The sequence below is a fragment of the Sylvia atricapilla genome, chromosome 16 (genome assembly GCF_009819655.1).
Source record: "Sylvia atricapilla isolate bSylAtr1 chromosome 16, bSylAtr1.pri, whole genome shotgun sequence".
Lineage (NCBI taxonomy): Eukaryota > Metazoa > Chordata > Aves > Passeriformes > Sylviidae > Sylvia > Sylvia atricapilla.
This window is the reverse complement of record NC_089155.1, coordinates 8,186,494-8,210,852: the sequence shown is the minus strand read 5'-3', so window position 1 is coordinate 8,210,852 and position 24,359 is coordinate 8,186,494. Positions and strand designations below refer to the sequence as shown.

Here is a 24,359-nt window from a genome sequence, read left to right as displayed (position 1 = left end):
CTGGCAGTGGCTGAGAGAATTCCCCCCAGCTGCTGGGGATGGAGCATGTGGTCACCAACCCGGGGGTGCCCCCAAAACCAGGATGGGGAAGGTGAGGACTGGTGATGTTTGCTGCACCAGCACTCGGCACAGCCGGCACTCCTGGTGCCAGGAGGGTCCCAAAGCCCACAGCCCAGCCACCCCTCACTCCCATGGTAGAAATCCCCCTAAAGCTGCTCCAAATCCACCCCATCAGCAGCATCTAGCGTGTCCTGGCCGCAGCGGCCACATCCAGCCCAGGACCTCTCCTCCCTGGGGAGCTCTGCGGGACCCGGGGCCACCCCCCGGCTCTCCCAGCGTGGGAATAAATCCTCTTCTGCTCCCTAATGGCTTTTTTGGCACCGAACCCAAGTCAGGGACAGATTTAGGCTGATCTCGCTGCTGGCTGAGAACGCAGCTTTTCCCCAGGGGCCCATCGCCTCCCCTAAGAGGGGTAAGGACCCCGGGAGCGATGCTCGCCTTGCCCCCCACAAACATGTGGTACCACAAACCTCAGCCCAGGGGCTACCCAGCCGTGATGGGACCGAGTGCCGAGTAAAACCACATCCCCCCACGAGGCCGGGGTCCTCCCAGCTCTCCCCAGTGCCCAGAGACATTGTCAGAGCCCGGGGTCACCCAAATCGAGCTTCCGCCCATCTGCAGGGTGGTGGGGGGTGCTGTGTATTGCCCCCCTCAGCGTCCTGGGCAGGGATGCTAATACGCATCCCCATAGCGCCCACAGGTACCCACAGCATCCCTGTGAGCCCCACAGCACCCACCCATGCCCAAAACACCCACCTATACCCCCAAACACCCACCCGCACCCCACAACTCACCCCTTGTGCCCTACAGCACCCAGCCGTGCCCACATAGACCCATCTGCCCGCACAGCTCCTACCCATGACCGCAGCACCCCTGTGTGCCCCATCACCCATCTGGCCCCCAGAGCAGCCACCAGCCGCCCCCAAACCCCGAGCCCCCCGTTCCCGCTCCCTGCCCATCCCGCACTACAAGTCCCGGGGATCCCCGCGGCGGCGCCGCCCCCGCCGCTCCCCGCCCGCTCCCGCCTCTCCCCGCAGCACCATGGCCGCGGCCCCGGTGCCCGAGGGGGCTCCGGTAGAACAGCACGACAGGTAAGACCCCGCGTTCGTTTCCCCGGGATAATCCCTCCGGGACGGGACCGACGCCGCGGTGCCCCCGAGCCCCCCGTTCCCGTTCCCCGCCGGCTCCGGGGGGTTGCGGTGCCGGTCCCGTCCCCCACGATGCCACTTCCGCGAGTGGGGCCTCCCCGAGCCCATCGCTCCGTGGAATCCCTTCGCTTTTCCTACCAACCATTTCTTCCCACCCCCGCTTGATCCCTTGGTTATTTTAGTCCCTTTTCTTCCGCTTTCATGTTGTTACCTTTTCACTTGTTTACCTTATTTTATGGGTTTTGCCCTTGATATCCCAGCAGATAAAACACAGCCTCCCATTTTCCAAGCTTGCTCGCACATGCACCCACTCCATCAAGATCAAGAGTGGGACCACCTAAACTTTCCCACCCCAAAGCCTCATACATGGTGACTGCCCCCAGTGCTCCCCCGACACACACTCATGTTTCCCCTCTATTTTCCACCCCCTTTTCTTGTGCAATCCTCAGGGGACTGACTGTTCCCAAACATCAGATATCTAGGAATTGCATTTGGAGCATCACTGGTGCTCTGGGGGTGTGGCAAAGCTTAGAGGGATGGAACATCCTGGTTGTAGGGTGCCAACACCCCACTGTGCCGACCGACCAACCTCGGAGTCAGTGCCAAAGCATCCTGCCTGTTCCCATCCCTCCTGTTCCTATCCTGCATGTTCCAGCAGCTAAACCCATTGCTGGCAGCTGCCTGTGCCCTTCCTGTCAGCGGTGGATAGCTGACAGGGGAGAATGAGGATGAGGATGAGGATGAGAGGAAGGAGTCTCCCCGAGTTGTGCCAGTTGAGTGAGGGATGAGTAACTGGGTTGTGTAACAGAGCCCCTTCCACCGTGGCTCCCACTCGGTATAAATAGCAACAGATAATTGGCTTTGCAGAGGGAAATGTTTGTCCTTTTGTGGTGAGGGAGCAGAGATCATAATAGAGCTGGAAGGGAGCGCCTGTGCGTGGAGCTGCTGAGATGAACCATCCAGTTCCAGGTGGCTCTGGCCAGGACAGAGCTTGGTACATGGCTGGGTAAACCAGGAGGGACGTTCCATGGGTTCCAGGATGGGCACGGGCATGACATGTGACAGTGGGATGGCAGCCAGGTCCCTCCATCTCTTGTGTGGGTTCCTCTGTCCCTTGGGCAGGCTCATTCATCCCATGTCTGGGCTCCTCCATCCCTCAGGCAGGTTCCTTCATTCCTCAAGCAGGTTCATCCATCCCAGGGTTCCTTGGTCTTTTGGACATGTTCCTCCATTCCTTGGCTGTGTTCCTCCATCCCTTGGGATGTTTCTTGGACAGGGAAGGCCCTGCCAAGAGCCAGCACACATGGATCCAGCCCAAGAAAGTCCAGTGATGGAGTAAGCAGATTTGACCTCCTGTGGGTGCTGCTCCTCTTCTGGGAACAGGCATCGTTCCACTGGGGGCTTGGTGTGTCTGCAGCTCTTACACCAATCCAGTGACAGTACTTATGACCTAATGAGGAAAATCCACATGCAGTCCAGCTTCCATCCTTAAATCCCAGGGGAAACCCACCCAGCAGCTTCCAGAACCAGAAAGAGCAGAAGGCCTTCGTGCCTGCTCTCCTCTTCCTCCATATTTTAAGTCTGCCATTAGAGGAGAGATTTGCTTAAAAATCGCCTGGAAGAAAAAAACGTCCAAAACTCAGGAACTTCAACTTGCAAGAGCTCAGAAACTGGGATTTGGGGTTTGGGAAGCAGAGGAGATTTGTGCCAGCAGGAAAGCTCAGTCACAGCTTGCCTTTGGAGCCAGTGTGTCCCACCTGGGAGCACAGTGGGAATGTTGGATGGGATGCTGGGAGACTTGCTCCTGTTGCCTGGACATTTAACAAAGGCAGGAAAAGTGGCAGCAGGAGCATGCGATAAGGAACAATATCCCTGGGCGAGGGCTCCTCGTGCTGTGTCCTGCATCCCTTTGCTTTTTTGCTTCTTTAATGAGAAAGAACAGAAGTGGCTCCGGAACAGAATTTTATTTTTAAACTTCTGAGAGAGCTTTTACAGAGAGAGGGGAGTCCGGGCAGAGATCAGGGATGGAAAAGTTCCTTTGATCATCGCTCAGTTCCCTGATGTTGGGGCAGCAGCTGCAGCTCATGCTGGGGACAGGTTACCCCAAAACCCTCCTGTCCCTGTCCCCTGCCTCAGGACCAACTCCTCATCTCTGGTTCTCATCAAGTTTCTGTCGTTCGAGGTGATGCTCTGCAGATCCCATTGGTGAGCAGGAGCAGGGGGTGTTTCTTGCCAGCTCTGGGAGGCAGTGTGTTTCCTCTGCCTCTGGAATAACCTTGATGGCTCAAGAAGGAGGAGGAAAAGGTCTTTTCCCATTTCTGGCCCCATCCCCAGGTGTTGGTGTAGAAGCAGGAGGGAGCACCCTCCCTGGAACCCCTCGGCAGCGGGTGTGCAGAGGCCAAGCTCCTGTCTCACCATGCTGGGGTGGGCTGGGGTCTCACTTGGTGGCCATGGGACTTTGTCAGGATGCTCCGTGTCCCCTCAGAGCCTGGCTGCCCTCTAGTGTGTCCTGCGCCACCTCCTCCCCTCCTTGTCCACCAGAGGCCGTGGGCTGAGGGCTGCTCTGCCCCAGTCTCTGCTCCAGGGTGGCCTGGACCCCCCTGCTGTGGTGCCCAACATCTCCCACCCTTGCCGTGTGTCCTGCCCTTCAGCAGCTGCCTTGCTCCCTGGGCTTCCCGCAGGATGCCCCTGCTCTCCCTGCTCTCCCTGGAGAGGAGGCTGATGCTGGAAGAGGAGCTGGCTGGCCCCGGGGGGGCAAGGGCAGCTGGCAGGGGGTGCTGAGGGAGCGGATGGCCGGGCACAGCAGCCAGCAGGATGTTATTCTTAGCCACCCGCAGCCCCGGGGTGTTGAGTTTCACCCACTTGTTTACTCCAGGGCTGAGGGGACGGTGAGGGGACAGCCCTTGGGGAAGCTGAGTGGCCAAGGGGGACCCTCAGCCAGACCCCCCACCAATGGGAGCCGAGGGAGAGGGATGTGAGTCCTGGACCAAAAAGCAGCCCCTGGCCCTGAGCCCCAGCTCCACCAGCTGCATGAGGGGTGCTGCCTGGGTACCCCCTGCCCTGGGGTCATCCCCTCCTGCCCCCTACAGCCCCCTCTCCAGCAGTGTCAGGAAGTCCCTGGGAACTCACCAGTGCCGGTGGAAGTGGATGTGGATGTCCCTTTCCAGGTGCCCTCCCCGCTGAGCCCACACGTCCAGGACAGCCGAGCACCCCCAGTCCCGGGAGCAGAGGCGCCGGGGCCGGTGTTTATTGCCTGTGCTGGGGGCGGTGAGGGGAGGTGTCACCTCACCCCCAACCCCCCTCTTTTTCTTTAATCAAGCCAGTGCTATTAATATCAGGTAATGAACGTAATCTGGAGGTTAAGCTATCCTCTTATGCTGCTGACCGCCTCCCAGCTCCCCGGCACAGACGCTGCCCCTGCTCTGCTCCCTTCTCCTGCCTCCATCTTCCAGCCCCTGGGATCTGCTGGGGCTCTGCCTCACCCCGGCCTCTTGGGACGCTTCAGTGCCCATTCCAGGGGGACACTCCATGTATGGCTCCGTGCCCCAAGAATCACCCTGGGAGCCCTGATGGCATAGCCCCTCCCTCACCCTGGTAGTGCCAGAGGTTGTGGGACAGGAGCTGAAGCGTGGGCAGGGACAGGGGGTGACACCCTCAGTCCAGGATCACCCCTGGATCAGCAGCAGGGGGAGATGAGCAGCCCCCCAGCCTTCTCCAGCGTCCGCATCTCCGGCTGCTGGGCCCTTGGGCCAGATGGAGGGTGAGTTTTGCCTCGTTTTTGGGTGGGATTTGCTGGTTTTCCTCTGCTTGTTTGCTGGAGTGAACTGTCAGTGGCTCCTGTCCCCATCCCTCAGTCCCAATTCCTGTCTAAAGTGATCGGCTTCCCATGGGACATGGCTGCACCCAGCCGGGCACCTCGACAGGCTGCGGGGGGCTGCTGGGGGTCCACAGGGCTGGGAGCTTGGTCAGTGGGTTGTTTATGGGGCGCAGAGCCCAGCACATGCTCTCCTGTCTGCTGCCAAGTTCAGGTTTGGGGCTGTGCCATCTTTCCTTGCTGCTGTGGGCGCTTTTGGGACCTGCTGCCTTTGCCCTCCCAGCCCAGCATGGATCCAGGGTGATCAGGGCTCTCTGAAGGCAGCAGGATGCAGAGAGCCGGAGCACAGGGCACAGGGAAGGCGATGGGGGCACAGTGGGGGAGGAGAGCGATGTCCCTTGCACCTCAGTAAATCCTTGCTTGGACTAAGCAGGAGCAAAATGCTTCCTTCATTTGTGCTGGCACAACAGCAGAGCTGGAGAGCCCTTCTCAGGAGCAGGACCCCCCCCAGGCTTCCTCTAGGATGCTCCAGCAAGGATGCAGTAGCCACAGGGAAGACAAAGCATTCCCAAAAGCTGGGGACAGCCTGGGGAGAGCTGGTGGCAGCCAAGCCCTCCAGGAAGGTTTGGCAGGAGAGGGGTTGCCAAGCCCTGCTGATGTTTCCTTCCCTATTTGTGTAGCTTTGGCACCCCAGGGGTTTGCTCTGCTGGGGAGGGTCCATGTGGGACAAGGACCCTCCTCTGGGCAGAGCAATGGCATTGACTCCAGCTCTAAACAGAGTCCCATTCTCTGAGGGCTTTAGCACTGCTGAATTTCTGAAAAGGAGTAGGGAGGAATGGCCAACAGAGATGGCTGAGATCAGCTGACCCTTTGGAGCAAGAAGAGTCCCTTCCTGGCAAAGGCAGCCATGGAAAACATCTACAAATCTTGAAGTGTAACATTAGGAGAAAAGGCATGACCTTTGGAGAACTCCTGGACAGCCCCACAGCCATACTTCTCACAAATAAATCATGAGAATTGTGGATTTGATAGGTGTAGAATATCATCTGCCTCTAGAGGATACAGATGTAGATGAGGCATAGATGAGGAATAGAGGTACAGGTTTAGATGATACCGATAAAAACATGTAGAATTTTGGGGAAAGTCCAGAATTATTTGGATGAGATAAGGCAGAACACCAGCTCTTGGGATGGGATTCAGGTGCTGCATCCCAGAGTGTGCAGGGGGAGGATGGCTCCACTCCTCTCCCAGGGTCCCTTCATCCTGCAGCAATGTCCCCTCTGTCCCAACAGCCTGGGTGTGCTGTAGGCACCCTGGAGAGCAGAGTGGAGAGATGGCACTTGGGAAAGCAGGGTGGGGCTGTGGCTGTAGTTCTGGGCACTGTTGGAGCTGTTGGAGTCCAAGCCTCTTCCTCCCTGCCAGGATGTGGGTGATGTTGATGCTGGTTGAAGGCAGTGGGAGCAGAGCTCAGCCTTGCTCCAGCTCTGCTTCAGCTCCAAAAAACAGATCTTTGTCCAACTCAGAGCCACTTTGGGAATGGTGGCCTGGGTGAGGATCTGCAGACTGGCACAGCAGAGCTTGGTGCTGTGTGACCCCAAGGAGCAGAGCGTCCCGACAGGCTCGTTCTGTCTCATGGAGACTGACGTGCAGTCCCGGAGGAAAAGCAGCAGGGCAGCCGGCAGCTCGGCTCCGGAGTGCCCGCAGTCCCAGGAGAGGGGCTGGGATGTGGATGAAAGGATCCGCTTTCTTCTGTGGTAAACAACTCTGTTTATGTCACCTCTGCTTTTATCGAGCCAAAGTGACGTTGTTTATGCCCCAGCACCAGCGGCTGCTGTCAGCCCCGCTCTGGGAGTAGCGCCGGTGGGTAGCGGCTGCTGCAGCATTGCCAGAGGGAGAGGAGACCCAAACATCCCACCTGGGTTTGCTTCTCCTCATGGAAGGAGCCGTTTCTTCACAGGGAGACACTCCAGTAGGTTTCTCGATGGGTGTCATCTCCTGAGGTTGCTTTTTAAGACTCATAATTGGGGTGTTTTGGCCTCCTGGTTGAGCCCGAGCCCAGCAGTGCTTGGATCTGGCTGTATGTGCTGATGGGCTCTGGCAAGGGATGGAGGTTTGGTGTCCTGAGCTCTTGTGGGGAACTCCATGAGTGCACAGCTTAGGGTGGACATCAGTGGGAGAGGTCCTGTCACACAGGAGCTGCAGCCTGCCTTTTGATAGCAGGAGTTCAGCAACGCCAGGCAAATCCCGGTCTCCTTGCCTGCTCCCCAGGGATGTGCCAGTGCTGGGGGCAGGGATGGTGAGCTGTGGGCATCCTGCCCTGCCCAGGGGTTTGCCAGGGGGATCCCACCATGCCCGGAGGATTGTTTGCCATGCAGGGGTGGGAGTTGCTGGGTCACTTCACACACAGATGGCCCTTCTGAAATTTTGATCTTTATCTAAAATTGTTCTAAAAAGGGCTGGGGGAGGGAAGGGAATTAATCTTCCAAAACAGCTTAAAATCAACCCAAAATCTGTAAAGCTCTGCAGTTTAAGCCCTTTCAAGAGCAAGCCATTGCAGAGAAGCAGCAAAGCCCTGCTGGCTCAGCCGCGCTGTGAGAGCTTGGAGCCAGTGGTGCCCAGATCTCTTGGTTTCCTTTCTAGCCCAGTCATGACTGGGGAGAAAAGCAGCACGAGCAGGGAGAGCCCTTTGCACTTTCTCCCAGGGAGCAGACATCCCTCTGGGGCAGCAGAACACGAGCGGGGAGGAGCAGGCACTGGTATAAATAATCCTCCCTGTTCCTTAGCTGGCCAGGCAGCGGCTGCAACTTATCTCCTGGCCAGAGGCCACTTATCACCTCCCAGACACAGCTGTCCTCCTGCCAAGCTGGGAAGGGCTCTGGAGGGTGCCTTGTTCCTCTCTCTCTCCGACACGGAAGGGAAGGGAGAGTGTTCAGCAGCTCCAGGGCTTTGGGTGAGCTGAGAGCTCTCTCAGCTCCCAAGGCAAAGCTGATGGCTCTGCCCAGCTTGCAGGCTTGTCCCTGGGGGCTTTAGGACAAAAGGCTGGCCTTGGGTGTGAGTGGAGCGCTCGAAGTGGGGAGAGGAAAGGGATTAGGGATGAAGGGATAAGGATGCTTGTGGTGTAGCCCATGGACTGCTATCCCCAAGGAAGGTCCCTTGGCACAGCAGGGTGGGTTGTTTTCCCCTGTAACACACCCCTCAATGCTTTGAGAGCTCACCGGGGGAATTTATTCCACGCTGACATTCCTCAGACAGCAGGACTTTAGGGACAGATGTTTGCATGGCACCTCTTCCAGGTGCAAATTGCTTCTGTGTGAGAATTCCTCGGTGTTGTCTGTGGCCACGGGTCACAGAGATGTGGGTGACACTGCTGCAGCGGGGCTGTGCTTGGCTGTCCCACCCTTCCATTGCATCCCTCACCTGTACAATACAGGATCCCCCAAGATCCCACATACCAAGGCACGTGTGTCCTTCCCCTGCACCGGTAAATTGTGGCCCTTCCTCTTCCCACCCAGTAACAGCAGTGCTGAGTCCCTGGACCGGCTGTACCCCGCCGTGGGCTCCACCAAGCCGCCCCGCAAGCGGACCACCAGCCAGTGCAAGTCTGAGCCCCCGCTGCTGCGCACCAGCAAAAGGACCATCTACACAGCAGGCCGGCCACCCTGGTACAACGAGCATGGCACGCAGTCCAAGGAGGCCTTTGTCATAGGTGGGTCACCTCTGCGCTGCCCAGGCAGCATCAGTGCCCCATGGCTCTCCAGGAGATCTCGGTGGGGAGTCCTGCTCCACTACCTCCTTGGAAATTTGAGGTTGGCTCCAGCCTGGACAGGAGCAGGGGGAGTCTCAGTGGTTAGTCCTGTGTTGACTGGGTGGGCTGAACCCGAGAGTGTGCAGGGGGGGTGATGGGTTGTAGACCACACTCTGCTTCTTGTTCCCTCAGCTCCTGTTGCCTGGGCTGTCACGAGTTCCTAGGGATTCAGTCTGGACTGGTTCCCATGCCAGCACTCCCTGTGTTACATAACCATCTAACAATGGGTTTCCCAGCTTTTGCTGGGCATGTTGCTGGCAGTTCCAGTACATGCCATTTGACATTTTCCAGGATAATCTCTTGGAGTGCCTGTGACTTCCCTCTTTGGAGGTTCCTCTGGCTTAGTGCAACAGCGCGGGACCTGGGCTCCAGTCTGTGCTGGGAAGGGCTGTGCCTGGGGTTGGTGGCTTCATCACCTTTTCCCTGGCAGGCCTGGGAGGAGGCAGTGCCTCTGGGAAGACCACAGTGGCCACCATGATCATTGAAGCTCTTGATGTCCCATGGGTGGTTCTGCTCTCCATGGACTCCTTTTACAAGGTGAGGCTGCACCCCTGTTGGCCTGGCCAAGCTTCTCAATTTGCCATTGCCCAGAGAAGCTGTGATTGCTCCATTCCTGGAAACGTTCATGGCGAGGCTGGACAGGGCTTAGAGCAACATGTTCTTGTGAAAGGTGTCCCTGTCTATGGCAGGGGGTTGAAATGAGATGAGTTTTAAGGTCCCTTCTAACTCATACCAATCTGGGATTGTGTGCTAACCCCTGGTAAGGAAACATGTTGTAGATTTAGGGACATCCGTGTGGTTTTCCCTTCCAGTGGCTCTTGTGGGGCAGGGAAGAGGTGACTGGGCACAGCAGTGGGGAGGGAACTGCCCAGCCATGTGCCCTAAGCTCTGCTCTGTGGCAGGTGCTGACCAAGCAGCAGCAGGAGCAGGCAGCCAGCAACGACTTCAACTTTGACCACCCCGACGCCTTTGACTTTGACCTCATCATCGCCACCCTGAAGAAGCTGAAGCAAGGCAAGAGTGTCAAGATCCCCATCTACGACTTCACCACCCACAGCCGGAAGAAGGAATGGGTATGGGACACCATGGGACACTGAGGGCACGGGGACAAGGTGGGGCATGGCCAAGGCAGCACAGAGGGGGAGCCAACTGGACCCCTCCAGCCCCTGGCCTTGGCAGTCTGATTGGTGCTGTCACCCTCTGCTCTGTGCCTGGCTCAGGGTGCATGTTTTGGGTGAGCTGTCACAGTCACAACGCAGAGAGATTCCCTGGGACAGGGCACCTCTGAACAGATGTTCTGTGCCTAACCACATCCATGTTGACTTCACAGAAAACCCTGTATGGCGCCAATGTGATTATCTTTGAAGGCATCATGGCATTCGCAGACAAGGAGCTCCTGAAGGTGAGGAAGGGTTTTGAAGCAGTCCCAGGGGGAGATGGGGGGAGGATGCTCTCTCCTGAGGTCCTGCAGCAGGGAGGTGACATTGTTTTCCAGGTTACACCAGATGCTGGAGCACTTCCCTGAGTAGGAGAAATAGACTTTGACTATCAGCAGCCAGGGAAGAGCCCCTGGCAGAGGTCAAGTGTTTGAGCAAATACCTCGATCTCAGCCATTTGTGCCCAGGAAACAGGAGCTGACTGGTGACCTGGTTCCTGGCAGTGCTGGTACATAAACACAGCTAGAAATAGCCCACCTCCACACTGCATGCTGCAGCTTGCACAGCCAGAGGCAAAGTCTGCTGAACTTCTACTGCACAGAGCCTGGTGTTCCTAGCATGGAATGATCCAGCAGGTCAGGCTCTCTTGAGGATTATTTGGATATATCACAGAATCACAGAATGGTTTAGGTTGGAAGGGACTTTAAAGCTCATCTTTGTCCACACCCTGCCATGGGCAGGGACGCCCTCCATGAAACCAGTTTTCTCCAATTCCCATCCAACCTGGCCTGGAACACTTCCAGGGCTGGGGCACCCACAGCTCTCTGAGTACCCTGTGCCAGGGCCTCACCACCCTCACAGGGACAAATTTCCCCTCAATGTCCCTTCTAATCATTCCCTCTGGCGTCGTGAAGCCACACCCCCTCGCTCTGTCACTCCAGGCCCTTGTCCAAAGTCCCTCTCCAGTTCTCTTGGAGCTTCTTTGGATACTGAAAGGGACTTTTAAGGTCTCCCCAGAACCTTCTCTTCTCCAGACTGAATAACCCCAGCCTCATTCTGGCTGTCTCCATCCCTCGGAGGATCTTTGCAGCCCTGAGAAATGCTGCAGCAGGCAGTGAGCCATACACACTCAGCCAAGCTCTGTCTAAAAAGTTTCCTTCCCTGCCAAGCGAGCACTTGGATTGCACTTTTCTGGAGCAAGGATGACCTCCAGTGGACAGCTGGGCAAATCCCTCAGGAGACTCCACTCCTGCCTCTTGCAATTAAGGACAGAGCCATGAGCTGCCCTGCTGAGCTGGGCTACTTTCCAGCGTTAATTCCCTGCCTGTGGGAGAGGCTTGGAATAAGATGATCTTTAAAGTCCCTTCCAATTCAAACCATCCAAGGATTCTTTGATTAAGAGGCCAGTAACTCCTCTTGTCTCCTCACTTGTAAATAACATCCAGCCTAAGCATTGGAGCTGGTTGGCAGTAGGGACAGGGTTTGGAGCAGGACAGGTCTCAGGGGACACAGTGGCAGCAAGGGGCTCACAGCAGCACCAGGCAGGTTCCAGGGAAAAGCTCTGCATAGGCCAGAGCAGAGGAGAGCCAGACCCTGTTAAACGGCTGCTGGGCTGGGCTCAGCCCCGCCTGGGGCAGTGAGGGAAGGTGGATTGAGTCCCACACCTGACCAGGTGGGATTTGTCCCCTCTCCTTTCAGCTCTTGGATCTGAAGATATTCGTGGACACAGACTCGGACATCCGCTTGGTGCGCCGCCTGCGCAGGGACATCAGCGAGCGCGGCCGGGACATCGAGGGTGTCATCAAGCAGTACAACAAGTTTGTCAAGCCTGCCTTCGACCAGTACATCCAGCCCACCATGAGGCTGGCAGACATCGTTGTCCCCAGAGGTACCTGCCCAGGGCTGTCCTCAGTGACACCCCTGAGACCCCTCAGAGACCCCGACCCTCTGCCCTCAGCTCTGGGCTTTGTGGTTTTCTGAACCCTTGTCCTAAGTGTAACCCTAACCCTAGGCAGAGCAGAAAAAGCCACATGGGTCTGAGGCTGCTGCCAAGCAGACAGGTGTGGAGGGAGCTGTATTGTGGCAGTCCTGTGTGCCCCTTGGCATGCCTTTTGTAGCCTCAGAGTCCTTGGAGCTCTCTCTGGTTGGCAAGGACACAGAGTGGCTGTCCCATGCCGAAGCAAAGGTCCTTCCAGCTGAGTGTCTCCAAACACTGCCCAAAAGCATGGGAAAAGTCTATTCTTTTTCCTCAGCCAGTCTCCTGCCCTACCAATTCCTGCAGCACTGTGATTCAAGAGCTGGAAGTGACTTGGAGATATCCGATAACAGATTATTGAATAAAGATTCAATAAAAGCAGGAATGTCTCCTGCTTTGAGAGGAAAAGGCTGTTTGGGGAAGCAGTATGGTTTTGAACATAGTAGAGAATTTAAGGAAGAAACATGGAAAAAACCTGTGATCCTGATCAGGGTGACTCTTCTTTCCCTGGTGTAAAGTAGCAGGACAAGAGGAAATGGCCTCAAGTTGCACCAGGAGAGGTTCAGATTGAATGTCAGGGAAAATTTCTTCACCAAAAGGGCTGTCAAGCCCTGGCATAGGCTGCCCAGGGCAGTGATGGAGTCACCATCCCTGGAGAGATTAAAAAGGTGTGTGGATGTGGCACTTCGGGACATGGTTTAGTGATGGGCTCAGTTCTGATTTAAATGGTTGGACTTGATGATCTTAGGGGACTTTTCCAACCTTTACAATTCTAATTCTGTGATTCTTTTGCTTTTGGGTCACGCCAGGGAGTGGAAACACTGTGGCCATCGACCTGATTGTTCAGCATGTCCACAGCCAGCTGGAAGAGGTAAGAGCTGCCTGGTCCTTGGGAGATGAGGGGGCTTTACAGCCTTGCCTGACAGGGAGCTGTGCACTGGGTGCCCAGGTGGGAATGGCCTGGCTTCTCCTGTGCTCCAGGTGTGGGAGTTCCTGTGAACTCCTCCCAGCCCTCTCCTTCAGTCCAGTGATGGAAGCTGCGTTCTCCCTGTGCTCTGTTTAGTCCTGGCACCTCTGCCAGCTGTGGTCCAGCAGCAGCTTCCTTCCCTCCCTGGGACAGCAAGTCATGAGGGAACAAACCAGCCACCCACCTGTGATCTGAAGGATGTGTCCCCCTGCTTTCCCAGGGCCAGCATTGCCCCAAACCCTCCACTGCTCCTGGGCTTCTCCTCTTCCCTCCCATGCAGACACTGCTGCACAGTCTTTCCAGTCAGGAGCCCTCTTTTCCACTTCTGTGCTGCGTGCAGCTCCTGGGTTTCAAAACTCAAAGTCTTGTTACGTTTGAGCCCCGATCCAGACACATGCTCCATCACTTCCCCACCACTGGCTTTAAGTCTTCTCCTGTTTGTTCTGAGCCAGTCCTGACCAGTGGTTTGGGACCCTGCAATGAATTGATGGCATTTTGTGTTGCTGTCCCTGAGCAGCACAGTCTCCTCCCACCCCGCTGTTGCAGCTTTGGTGATGTTTCAGTCATGGAAATGCTCAGAATGATGTCCTGGGAAGTGCAGGGAGTGTGACCTGGAGATAGATGCACTGGAAAGTAAAGGGTTTGATTCTTTCAAGTCTGTTTTGGAGCTCCCAGGTGGCAGGAGCTGCTCAGCCCTGGGATGGGAGCTGGCATGCCTTGACATCCAGCGTCCCATGCCTGCTCAGGAGGGACTGCTCTTGGCGAAGGTGTCTTGGCAGATTCCTCCTCCTGGAGTACCTGGCTGCCTGAATTCCCAGCACTAAACTCTGGTTGGGAAGGTATTTTCTAAACCCTTGGTCAAAGGAGGAAGGACCAAAGCCCCAGCATCTCTGCTAGTGCCAGGCTGAGGTGGGCACCCAGCCCTGAGGCAGAGTCCAGGAAAGGGGAATGGCTGTTTCTCCCTGCTCCTGGGATCCAGCCAGGGAATATCACAGCAAACCCAGCACCACCAGGGTGCCACTGTGAGCCAGGCAAGGGGTTGGCTTGGGGAGGGCTTTCATTGACCTGGGGAGGGGAAGAAGGGCAAAAGGCTGCATGTGAATTCAGGAAAATACTCCTATTTTTCCTTTTTTTTTATCTTGAAACGACCCTGGTGTTGACAATGCTTAATACCGGTTGCGTTGTGTCTTTGTGTTGCTGCCGCAGCGTGAACTCAGTGTCAGGTAAGAGCCCTCACTCTGTCCTGTCTGTGCAGCTGAGGCATTTCCAATGCCAGGCACTGCTTGGCCTCACCCCGACCCACGACGGGACCGGCAGCTCACGTAGTGCACGGCCCTGTCACCTCCACGGTGACAAAAGGCCACCTTGCCCTTGGCTTCGAGAGGGCAGGGACAGGGTTGCTCCCCAGGAAGGTACTGCCAGCTTGAGCACAGACCCCTGAAGCTGGGACAGGGCCAGGTTGGTACCTGGGGAGCCCAGGTCTCTGCAGGAGGGGAGGCTTTGCATCCTGAGATTCTCCTTTGTTTTTCTTCATCCTCTAAAATGAACGATTTTCAGAGCCGCTCTCCATCCCTGATGATTAAAGATCATTAAAAATCAATTATTAGATTAGTCAAAGCATCTTGAAAAAAGGGTGGAGAGTGACTTTTTAAATGGGCAGATAATGATAGGATGAGGGGGAACAGTTTCAAAATAAAGAAGGAGAAATTTAGATTGGGTAATGGGTAGAAATTGTTCCCTGTGATGGTAGTGAGGGTCTAGCACAGGTTGCCTAGAGAAGCTGTGGTTGTCCCATTCCTGGAGGTGTTCAAGGCCTGGTTGGATGGGGCTTGGAGCACCCTGGAATAGGGGAAGGTGTCCCTGCCCATGGCAGAGGATTGAGATATAATGGTCTTTAAGGTCCCTCCCAGCCCAAACCAGTCTGTTATCTTGAGGGTGGTGGCAGCCCTGGACCCCTCGCTGCACGCAGGGCTCTGCCTAGTGGCATCCAAAGGAGCGTAGCAGCTTCACATGGCCTGAGGTACCAACTTGCCCACAGCATCTGGAGGATGCAGAACCATTTCTAGAGGACTGAGAAAATCCTGCTGCCGAAGTCCAGTAGGATTTGTAATTTCTTGGTATCTGCATGTAGATGTTACCAGGATGCTATGTTGATTTACTTAACCTCTTCAGCGTGGGGCCCAGATGGGACATCAGCTCTCTTGCTTCCATTAAGAAGCCACCTAGGCTTTCAGGCATTCTGGTGGGGAGCAGAGGGAATGCATTACTGAAGATGGGTTTCCATTTAGATCTCCATCATTGCATGGAGATACTCGACTCAAGTAACCTTAAGATTTACATTTGGTATACAATGAGCTTTAAAAATAACTGAGATGAACCGGGGATAGGCTCTGCTTTGCTTATTTCTGCCTCAGCGAGTCACTTCCTAGACTAGACAAGTGGATGTTTTATTTCCCAGTGCTTGTTTAACACCCTGGGGCCTGACATTTCCATACAGACACGTAAGCTTCCCTCTGTGTCTGGAGGTCCAGGTGGGAAAGTGCTCTTTAGTATGAAGAGAAATCTGTTGCTTTAAAAATGGCAGGAATAACATTAGAGAGAAGACTAATATATGTGCAAATATATATGTGTATATAGAGATAGATAGGTTCTTATACACACATAAAATTTCATTTCTCCTCCTTAATCAAAGGGTTGCTCAGTGCTCTTCTGCACTTAAAAACTGAGTATTTAATATATCCATAAAGTATTAGAATTTTTGTGATAACAAGTTTGGTAAGTTAACTCCTGGAAACATCTCCATGATCACCACAACCACAGGTGGTTTTATGTTCTGTTTAGGCTTCCATTTATGCCTTTGACAGAAAATCTGGAAAAAAATTCCTGCAAAAACCCAAATCTGTTGCCACTGCTGGAGCCCTAGTGCTTTACTGCTGCTATGGTTTCCCCCAGCCCTGCTGGCTGTCTGCAAGAGGAGTGGGGTGGGTGGAGAGTCACATCGAATGAGATGTGCCTGTCAAATACGGGCTTTTCATGGCAAACAATTCCCTATCCTCTTGTCTGGAATGGCTTCATCTAAATATCACAGTTATTCTGAAGTCACTGCTGTTTGGCCGTGGTGGGGACACAGGGAGGGCTTTGTGCTGGTAGGATAAAACCTGAGTGCTCAGATCTGGCCCAATCTGAGGCATGTCTGTGGTCCTTGTGCTCCAGCGCTGCCTCTCCTGGCCAAGTGACTGGCTGGGACAGGTTTCCCCATTCAGATGGGTGAATTCTAGGGGGTTTAAAGCAAGTAGTGCCTTCCTTGGATATGCAAGGCTTGTTTTCATTCTGAAACCACTGGCTCTGAGGAGCATGCTTGCCTTCCCAGTTATTCCCTCAGAGCACAGATTGGACCTTAGAATTCCTAGGATATTTCTTGTCCAGCTTCCCCCCTGTTTGACTGTGCTTATGCTGGAGATGTGGTTCCATACCAGCACTCCCAGGTGGGTATTCCTCCTGGAGCCTGGCAGCAGGAGCTGGAGCAGCCAGCCCATGCTGAGGCACAGTGCTCCCAGCCCAGCCTGCTCTCCATCCCTCCTGCCACGCTCTCAGCATCCAGCCTCGCTCCTGGAGCTCTTTCCAGCTGATTCCCCTCTCCAATCAATATTCCCCACCCCCAAGGTCCTGATCAGCTTGGCGTGCCCTTTGCCAACTGTGTCTTTAAATATCAACCCGTGGCGCAGTTTAATAGCCCTTGTTTGAAATGTCAGCCCTGAAAGGCAGCCGTGTACGTGTTTGAAATGCCTTGACTGCATCATCTCCTTTGTAGCTGGATGTCTCTTGTCTGCTTCCTGCTCGATAGCATGTTCCACAAAGAGCCAAGGATGCTCCCTGAAGCCTTCCTGGGAGATGGTCACCCCTTTCTCTCTCTCTTTCTCTTTCTTCTTCTTTCCATTTTTTTCCCCCTTTAAAGCCTTTGTTCTCAGGGGGAAAAAATAAGTTTCCAAAATAAGACGTTTTCTTGACGTGTTCATGGCTGCCCGTCTGGATGTTCCGTCACAGTCCTGTCTTGGCAGGGAGGGACAGGAGGCATCACACTCCCTGCTTCTCCCCCCAAGATGGCCAGGGGTGACATGGTGGATGGCTGCTGGAAGGGCTGAGCTCTTCCCTCTCCAGTCATAGTGAACCCAGGGCAGGTCCAGGTGAGCCCAGGGGAAGGAAAGTCTTCCCTGCAGGTGATACTTTGCTCAGAGCCAGGTTTCTCTCCATGTTTCCAATGCTCTTGGCTTTCCATGTTCTCCAAGGCTTGAGCAGATCATCATCATCATGTAGGAGGAGGACACCCCTATGAGCCCACAAGCAGTTTGCCTGGGAGCAGGGCAGGTTGGATCAAGGATTTTCAGGCTGGACAAAGGTTTTTGACCTTGAGTTCCTATACTTGCTCTAAGATTGCAATGAGGCCCCGACTGAGGGCTCAACATGAGCCTTGGAAGTGTTGAGTACCAGGCTGGATGGGGCTTGGAGCAGCTTGGTCTAGTACAAGGTGGGAGGGTGGAATGAGCTGATCTTTAAGGTTCCTTTTCATCCAAACCATTCTAGCACTCTATGGTTCTACGTCCCTCCAATTTCTCAAGAGCCACCATTGCAGTGTGGCACTGCCTAGGACGGAGGTGGGACAGTGATCCTGCTGTGGCTCCAGGGCAGTGAGAGCAGACAATTCTTTTCCCTCATGGAGCCAGGAGTGGAGCCAGTGCCATGGAGAGCAGTGGTGACATAACTTGGTCACCAAGGGAGGAATTTTGGATCTGCACAGTGATGGCCCAGGCACCAGGCACGTCCAAGAGCTGTTGATCAGTTAGTGGATTTTTCCCCCCCTCTGACTAATGACAGTGCTTTCTCCTCTGTTTCATGTCATGTTTGTCCCTCTCCTCTTAAACTCTCGTGTCTCCTGTCTTGTCTCCCCTGAACATCCCTCCCACCGGGTGACCAGAGGAAGCTGCGCTGGGATATGTGAGGAGACAAATGCTTATGGCAGTGTTTTGGTTGTGACACTAACGGTGGGGAGTGGGCAAGGGCTGTGCAGGGTGAGCCGCCTCACTAACCCAGGCAGGGCATCTTGGGGCAGACAGCTCATGGGGTCCCGCTTTGCTGGGGCTGTGAGGGCCAGACAGAGGTGAGGGTACTTGAAAGAGAAGCTTCATCCCAAAAATGGGACCCATTTCCCCAGAAAGCACTATGGGAAGACCCCCATAACACTGAGTGGCTTCCAAGCAGGGTGGTACCCAGACCTCCAGGTCCCCACACTGCATGGGTGTTGAAGGAAGGTGTAGAAAACTTGGTAACAGAATGCTGACAGCATTTCTTGGTGGTCTGTTGGCAGTTCAGGAGGCTGGGGAGGTGTTCCCAGTGCTTATGGAGGTTGTAAAACCCTTGGCATCTGTGGCAGGGAGCAGGAGTCAGGTCACATCATGACAGGAGGGGGACTGCCCATTCCACTGGCATGGTGGGATGCTGTGACATGGACCTGGCAGTGATTGAGGGGAAAATACCAGTGGCAAGCTCAGTCCTGTGCTCCTTGGTGAGCTGTGGTGATGGGAGATGACCCAAACAGCTCCTCTGGTTTAGGCAACAGCAGTTTGTCACCTGGGCAAACCCAGCCAAGGCCATGTCTGTGTGTGGCTCTGCCCCATAAAGCAGGTGAGCTGGCAGCTCTCATGCCAGCACCAGTGTCTGCCCAAGGCAGGGCTCATGCCCTCACCACCACATGTGTTGGCATCCCAGGGGCTGAGAGGGGTTTAGGCAGGGCTGTGCCCCCAGGGTCTGTCCCCAGGCCAGCTCTGGCAGGAAGAGAGACGGGAGGGCTGCGGGGACAGAGCTGTGGGTGCTGCCAGCAGCACAGCCCTGGCATGGGAGCATCTCTGAGGGCTTCTAACCCACGGGACAGCAACTAACAGAGTGAGCTCGCTTCACTGACAGCAGGGCCGGGGCCTTGAGGGCTGCTTGTCCCAAACCAACAATGGGGTCTGCACACAGTGGCCCAGCCCATGAGGGAACCACAGCCCATCCATGCTCTCTGCATGGCTGCCAGCTGTCCTGGCTCTCTGGAGCCTTCCCTGCATGGGGGCTCTTGGCTGCTACACAGGACTGGAGCTGGTAAAGCAAAAAGGAGCCCTTAAGTACCCAAAGGTCTTGGGAATGTCTCGTTCGGTGTTGGTTGGCCAAGACCAGGAGATGGCTATGTGGATGGAGGCCTCAAGCTCTGCCCTCCTCCATGCCTATCCATCTTCTCTGTCTTCCTCTCTGCTTGCGTGCCTCTGTGTGCCATTAATCCAGGTTTCTGCTTGATTTGAAATCTTAATCATGCAGTGCTTTCATTTGCTCTCTTCTCTGCCTTCCCAACATCTCTGTGTTTTTTGCTGGATGCAGCCGCTGGCGCGTGTGTGATCTGACGTGTGGCTTTCCAACCCCAGCCCTCCTCCCAGACAAAGTTGCTTGTCCATCCTGCCCAGCCTTGTGGAAGCCAGATGTGACCTTCTTCTCATTACTGCCACTCTCACAGGGAGAAGTGACTAATGGGGCTCCATTGTGCACTTCCCCGTGAATGGTGTTCCCTTGATCCCAGAATAGCTCCCAGCCCTATTCGTTATATGGAATGAGTCACACAGAGCCAATCCTGTCCAGCCATAAAGTCTTGAAACTGTTCCCAATTTGGAATGGGCCAGGTGGTCTCTAAAATAGTCACATTCCAGATATTCCAGCCAGCGCTGCCAACCTGGCTGCCTCTGCAATTCCTGGTGACATCTGGCACTTGTAGGTCACAGACAACCACAACAGCCCCTCCTCACCCTATGAGTTCAATATCCATCAACAGATAAGACTCTGCAATAGGAGAAGGTTTTGATTTTATTTTCTACTTTCTTCCCAAACAGTGGAAACCAAGATGGGCCAGCCACCTTCAGAGAAGCTGTGGCTGCCCCATCCCTGCAAGTGTTCAAGGCCAGGTTGGATGAGGCTTGGATTAACCTGGTCTAGTGGAAGGGGTCTCTGCCCATGGCACAGAGCTGGAACAAGATGGTCTTTTAAGTCCTTTCCAGCCCAAACCATTCTATGAACCTGGGTCAGTTGCCCAGGAGGAAGGGCGGGTCCTTGGGCTGCAAAGTCTCCCTAACTCCAGTGACCCTGGTTTGTGGATGCAGGTCCCTTTGCCATGGCAGGGACCAGGCAGGGCTGGCTGCTCACTCAGCTCAGCTGGATGGCTTCTGTGTGTGTTTGCAGTGTGAGATGACATCTGGGAGGATGGCTCTGGCCGTGTGCTGTGCTCCAGCCTTCAGGCAACCTTCCCCAGACCTTCTGACCATGTGTTTGGTTTTCAGGGCTGCCCTGGCGTCTGCCCACCAGTGCCACCCCCTTCCTCAGACCCTCAGTGTGCTGAAGAGCACCCCTCAGGTGAGGGGCATGCACACCATCATCAGGTAACACCCCTGCTGTGGCTCCTGGGGTGGGATGGGGCTCAGATGCTGCTGGGATGGGCTGGCCTGTCTTTGGGCTTCCCAGTCCCACTTTTGCATGTCTGTATGGCTTGGAGACACAAGACAGGGCAGATGGTGGTGGCCCCTGCATAGAGGAGCTGTGCAGTTACTGCTCAGTGATCTTGCCAAAAATTTTTCTGCTTTTTCCTGTGAAACAGACACCACAGTTTTAGGCTCAGATGGTGCAAACAAGAACCAGGAAGGGGCAGGGACTGCCAGACCTCTGCAAGTATCTCCTGGGACACATTTTGGTCCAGAGCTGATGTTGCCTTTCCCTCCCCTCTAGAAACAAGGAGACCAGCAGAGATGAGTTCATTTTCTACTCCAAAAGGTTGATGCGGTTGCTGATTGAGCACGCGCTCTCCCTGCTCCCGTTCCAGGTGGGTTCAAGGCTGTAGATGCTGGGTTTCCTCTCTGATTCCTCACCCTCAACTGCTGAGGAGCCAGGACAGTCCTGGTGCTGCTCCTCCAACCTTCCCCACCAGGGAAAGGACCAGTCCTTTCAACCCTTGGATTAAAAGGCACCGGGACTCCCCAAGGGTGGCCCTGGGTGACAACTCTTTGTCCAGCCTTAGTGTCCAAGGGTCTAGCCCCCACAGCTGGCTGACTCCAGGGCTCCTGTGAGGGCCACATCAGAGCTCCTGGTAACTCTTCTCACATGTTTTTTGTAGAGCTGCACAGTCCAGACCCCTCAGGGACACGACTACGAAGGGAGGACATACAGTGGGAAACAAGTAAGTGGAAGCCAAAGCACTACTGAGACCTGCCCCGTGGGGGTGCACTGAAAGCCCTGGCTGCCATCAGGCTGGGTTTGGTATCTGCTGTTATGAATATGACACCCTGTACCACCAGGAAAGGCAGGTCGGTGACCAAGTTTGCCATCAGCAGTGTCACTGTGCCTTCTCACTGAAGGTGGACTGGGAGTGGCACAGCCGTCTTGGAAGGAATGTGCTTTTGGGTTACCCGTTAGAGTCCCTTGCTTCTGTGACTCCAGTGCGGGGTGGTGGCAGCTCCTAAACCATGCACCCACTGTGGCTGTGTGCTGCAGATCACCGGGGTGTCCATCCTGCGAGCGGGAGAGACCATGGAGCCGGCGCTGCGCGCGGTGTGCAAGGACGTCCGCATCGGCACCATCCTCATCCAGACCAACTGCAACACCGGCGAGCCCGAGGTAAAGCCCGGGGCACTGAGGACATCTCCTGGTGTTAACTTGCGAGCAGGGTGGGGGCGTGGCTCAGGTGTTTCCTAACAGCCCTTCGGCGACCCTGGAGTTTGTCTTGGCAGGGGTTGAGTGCTTTGAAAGCTGCTCAAGTGGGTTTTGCCAGTGGGTTTGTGCACACATAGGGGCTGGTTTGCTGCTGAGTGTTTGTGCTGGCTCTGAGCTGAAAGCCAGGGTCCCAGGGACAGGGAGGCAGGAGGGATCCTTCAGTCCTCAAAGAGAAGGGCTCAGGTTGCTCCATTTGCCTGCAGCCTCTGAGCTGCTCTCTCTTTTGTCCACCCAGCTCCACTACCTGCGGCTGCCAAAGGACATTAGCGAGGACCACGTCATTCTGATGGACTGCACAGTCTCCACGGGTGCTGCAGCCATGATGGCAGTGAGGGTGCTGCTGGTATGGACGGGTTGGGCATGGGGTTGGCTCCAGAGCAACCTGCAAAGCACCAGCCACAGCCATGCTGGCTCCTCTGCAGGAAGGAGGGTGTCAGGGCCCTGAGGTAACTCACCCTGAGCTCTCCCTGTGCGTTTCCTGTAGGATCATGATGTCCCAGAGGACAAGATCTTCCTGCTCTCCCTGCTCATGGCAGAGATGGGTGTCCACTCGGTTGCCTATGCATTCCCCCGGGTGAAGATCATCACCACGGCTGTGGACAAGAAGGTGAATGACCTCTTTCGGATAATCCCCGGCATCGGTGAGTGTCTTGGTAGGAATGACTTGTGGTGAGGGGATTTTTAGTGCTTCTGGTGGGGAGAGGACATGAAGCCGTGGTTGTCAGCAGCAGTTTAGGTCTGGCCTTACATTACTCAGAGCCCCAGTGCCTCTCCTAGGTCCTGCTGCCAGGTGGGTGTCAGGATCACCATGCTGACTCTGAGGGCTGCGGGGCAGCCATTACCTTGTCAGCAACAGGAGCCGTTCCACATGCCATGAGCCTCCTCCAGCCCCAGACAGAGAAGTCAGGCTAGGACAGCAGGAGAAGCCCTGTGCCCACCTCCTCCCCTAAAATGCCACCTTCCACAAGTTCACCCAAAATAAGTTCACTGTGTTCTGTCCTCACCTCTACTGTGCCAGGAAACACCTTCCACCGGGTGTTAAACCAGCCTACGGGCTGCTCCAGTTTTGCTGCCACTCAAGTGTTCCTGCTGTTCAAGCTGTCAGTTAAACCTGCTCAGGTCCCTCTTGCCTGCTGTGATGAGGACAGGCAGGAGGATGGGTCCCAAGGCTCCCACAGTCTTGCACTCTGACTCTACTCTCTCTCTCCCCACAGGGAATTTTGGTGATCGGTACTTCGGGACGGACGCTCCTCCTGACTGGAGCGATGATGAGGATGCTCTGAGCACTTAGCTGGATGTGGAGGTGCCACTGGCACCAGGCAGCTTCAGCACCGCACCTTAACCCCTCTGTCCAGTGCAGATTTCTCCTTCCTCTCACCAAGCATAGATATTTTTTTCAAATCTTACATTGGAGATCTAAGGCATATTTTTTCAGAGAAACATAAATCCTAGTTTGACTTTATGGACAGTCGCGTGTCCCAGTATAGAGCGGAGTTAATTTATTTTAATTTAAATATTTGCCTATATAACTTATTGGAGATATTTTATAAAGGACAATAATAAATTTTTTCTCTGGTTTTCTTGAGCGGAGCATGTCCTTTTCCTGTCCACTTCCCATGGGTGCCTAGAAGGATTCATGACCCTTCAAGACTACGGTCCTGGGAGGGGAGATGCCATGAGCAGTGGTGGGAGGACAAGAATACCACACCCTCAATCCAGAAACCTGATGCCAGAGTAGAGGCAGTTCCTCCTGCCTGAAGGGAAACTAAAGCTGTTATAGAGCATCCAAAGGAGCTACACAAGGATAGCTAAACAGGGGAAAGCCATACAAGGAGCAGCTGAGGTCACTTGGTTTTTTTCAGCCTGGAGGAGACTGAGGAGAGAAACTGTTGGGGTCTGCAGCTTCCTCCTGAGAGAGGTGGAGGGGCAGGCACTGCTCTCTGTGTATGACCAGGGACAGGACCTAAGGGAACGTCTGGAGCTGTGATGTGGGGTATTTTAGGCTGGATATTAGGAAAAGGTTCTCCCACAGGGTTGTTGGGAACTAAAACAAGCTCCCCAGGGTAGTGGTCAGAGTCCCAAGGCTGTCAGAGCTCAAGGAGCATTTGGACAGCAGTGTCACACACATGATGGGATTGTTGGCATGTCCTGTGCAGGGCCAGGAGTTGGCCCAATGATCCTTGTGGATAACAAGGATAACATCTTCTAACTGAGGCAATTCTATGAAGTTCAGCTTGGATCGTATCACACCTCAGCTGAAGAAGCACCAAGTGCCTGTTGAGAGTTCAGCAGCCAAAGTGAAAGAGAGCTCACCAAAACCCCAGCTCTTACTGAATCAGAGCTGCTGGAGACATGGTGAGAGCAGGTCCCTTGTCTGACCCAGGACACAGTGAACAGAGCAGGGTGACTTCACTGGAAGGGGAGCTGGCCCCACATGAGGGGCATTCAGCCAGAGAAGGCTGTGACCTCCAGGGCTGAAAACGGACCATTTTCCTTTCCTGCAGGATTCAAAGTACCAACCCAACACCTTTGTGCAGGAGACAAACATCCCAAGAGGAGCAAACCTACCTCATATCTGGGTATCCCTGACCTGGAGCCGGCTCCTGAAGGGTCAGGCAAGGCAAGCAGGTGCTGCTGGCAGTGCGGGATTGGGAG

General features: G+C 55.0%; 1 protein-coding gene across 3 annotated transcripts; it reads left to right on the top strand.

The window, feature by feature from the left end:
* The first annotated feature begins 1,075 nt into the window (after positions 1-1,075).
* Positions 1,076-23,289, top strand: UCKL1 (uridine-cytidine kinase 1 like 1). 3 transcript variants are annotated; one of them, XM_066330813.1, is made up of 15 exons: positions 1,076-1,151; positions 8,535-8,728; positions 9,258-9,364; positions 9,730-9,900; positions 10,158-10,229; positions 11,683-11,872; positions 12,769-12,830; positions 17,899-17,918; positions 20,282-20,380; positions 20,724-20,817; positions 21,109-21,171; positions 21,486-21,608; positions 21,940-22,047; positions 22,189-22,345; positions 22,919-23,289. In XM_066330813.1, exons 1-15 carry the CDS (start codon positions 1,102-1,104, stop codon positions 22,993-22,995), a joined length of 1,587 nt encoding a protein of 528 aa, XP_066186910.1. In that variant the 5' UTR covers positions 1,076-1,101; the 3' UTR covers positions 22,996-23,289. The 3 variants fall into 3 exon arrangements, with proteins under 3 accessions (XP_066186910.1, XP_066186908.1, XP_066186909.1); XM_066330811.1 differs by lacking the exon at positions 1,076-1,151 and adding an exon at positions 4,324-4,968; XM_066330812.1 differs by lacking the exons at positions 1,076-1,151; positions 17,899-17,918 and adding exons at positions 4,324-4,968; positions 14,133-14,149.
* Positions 23,290-24,359: the final 1,070 nt, after the last annotated feature.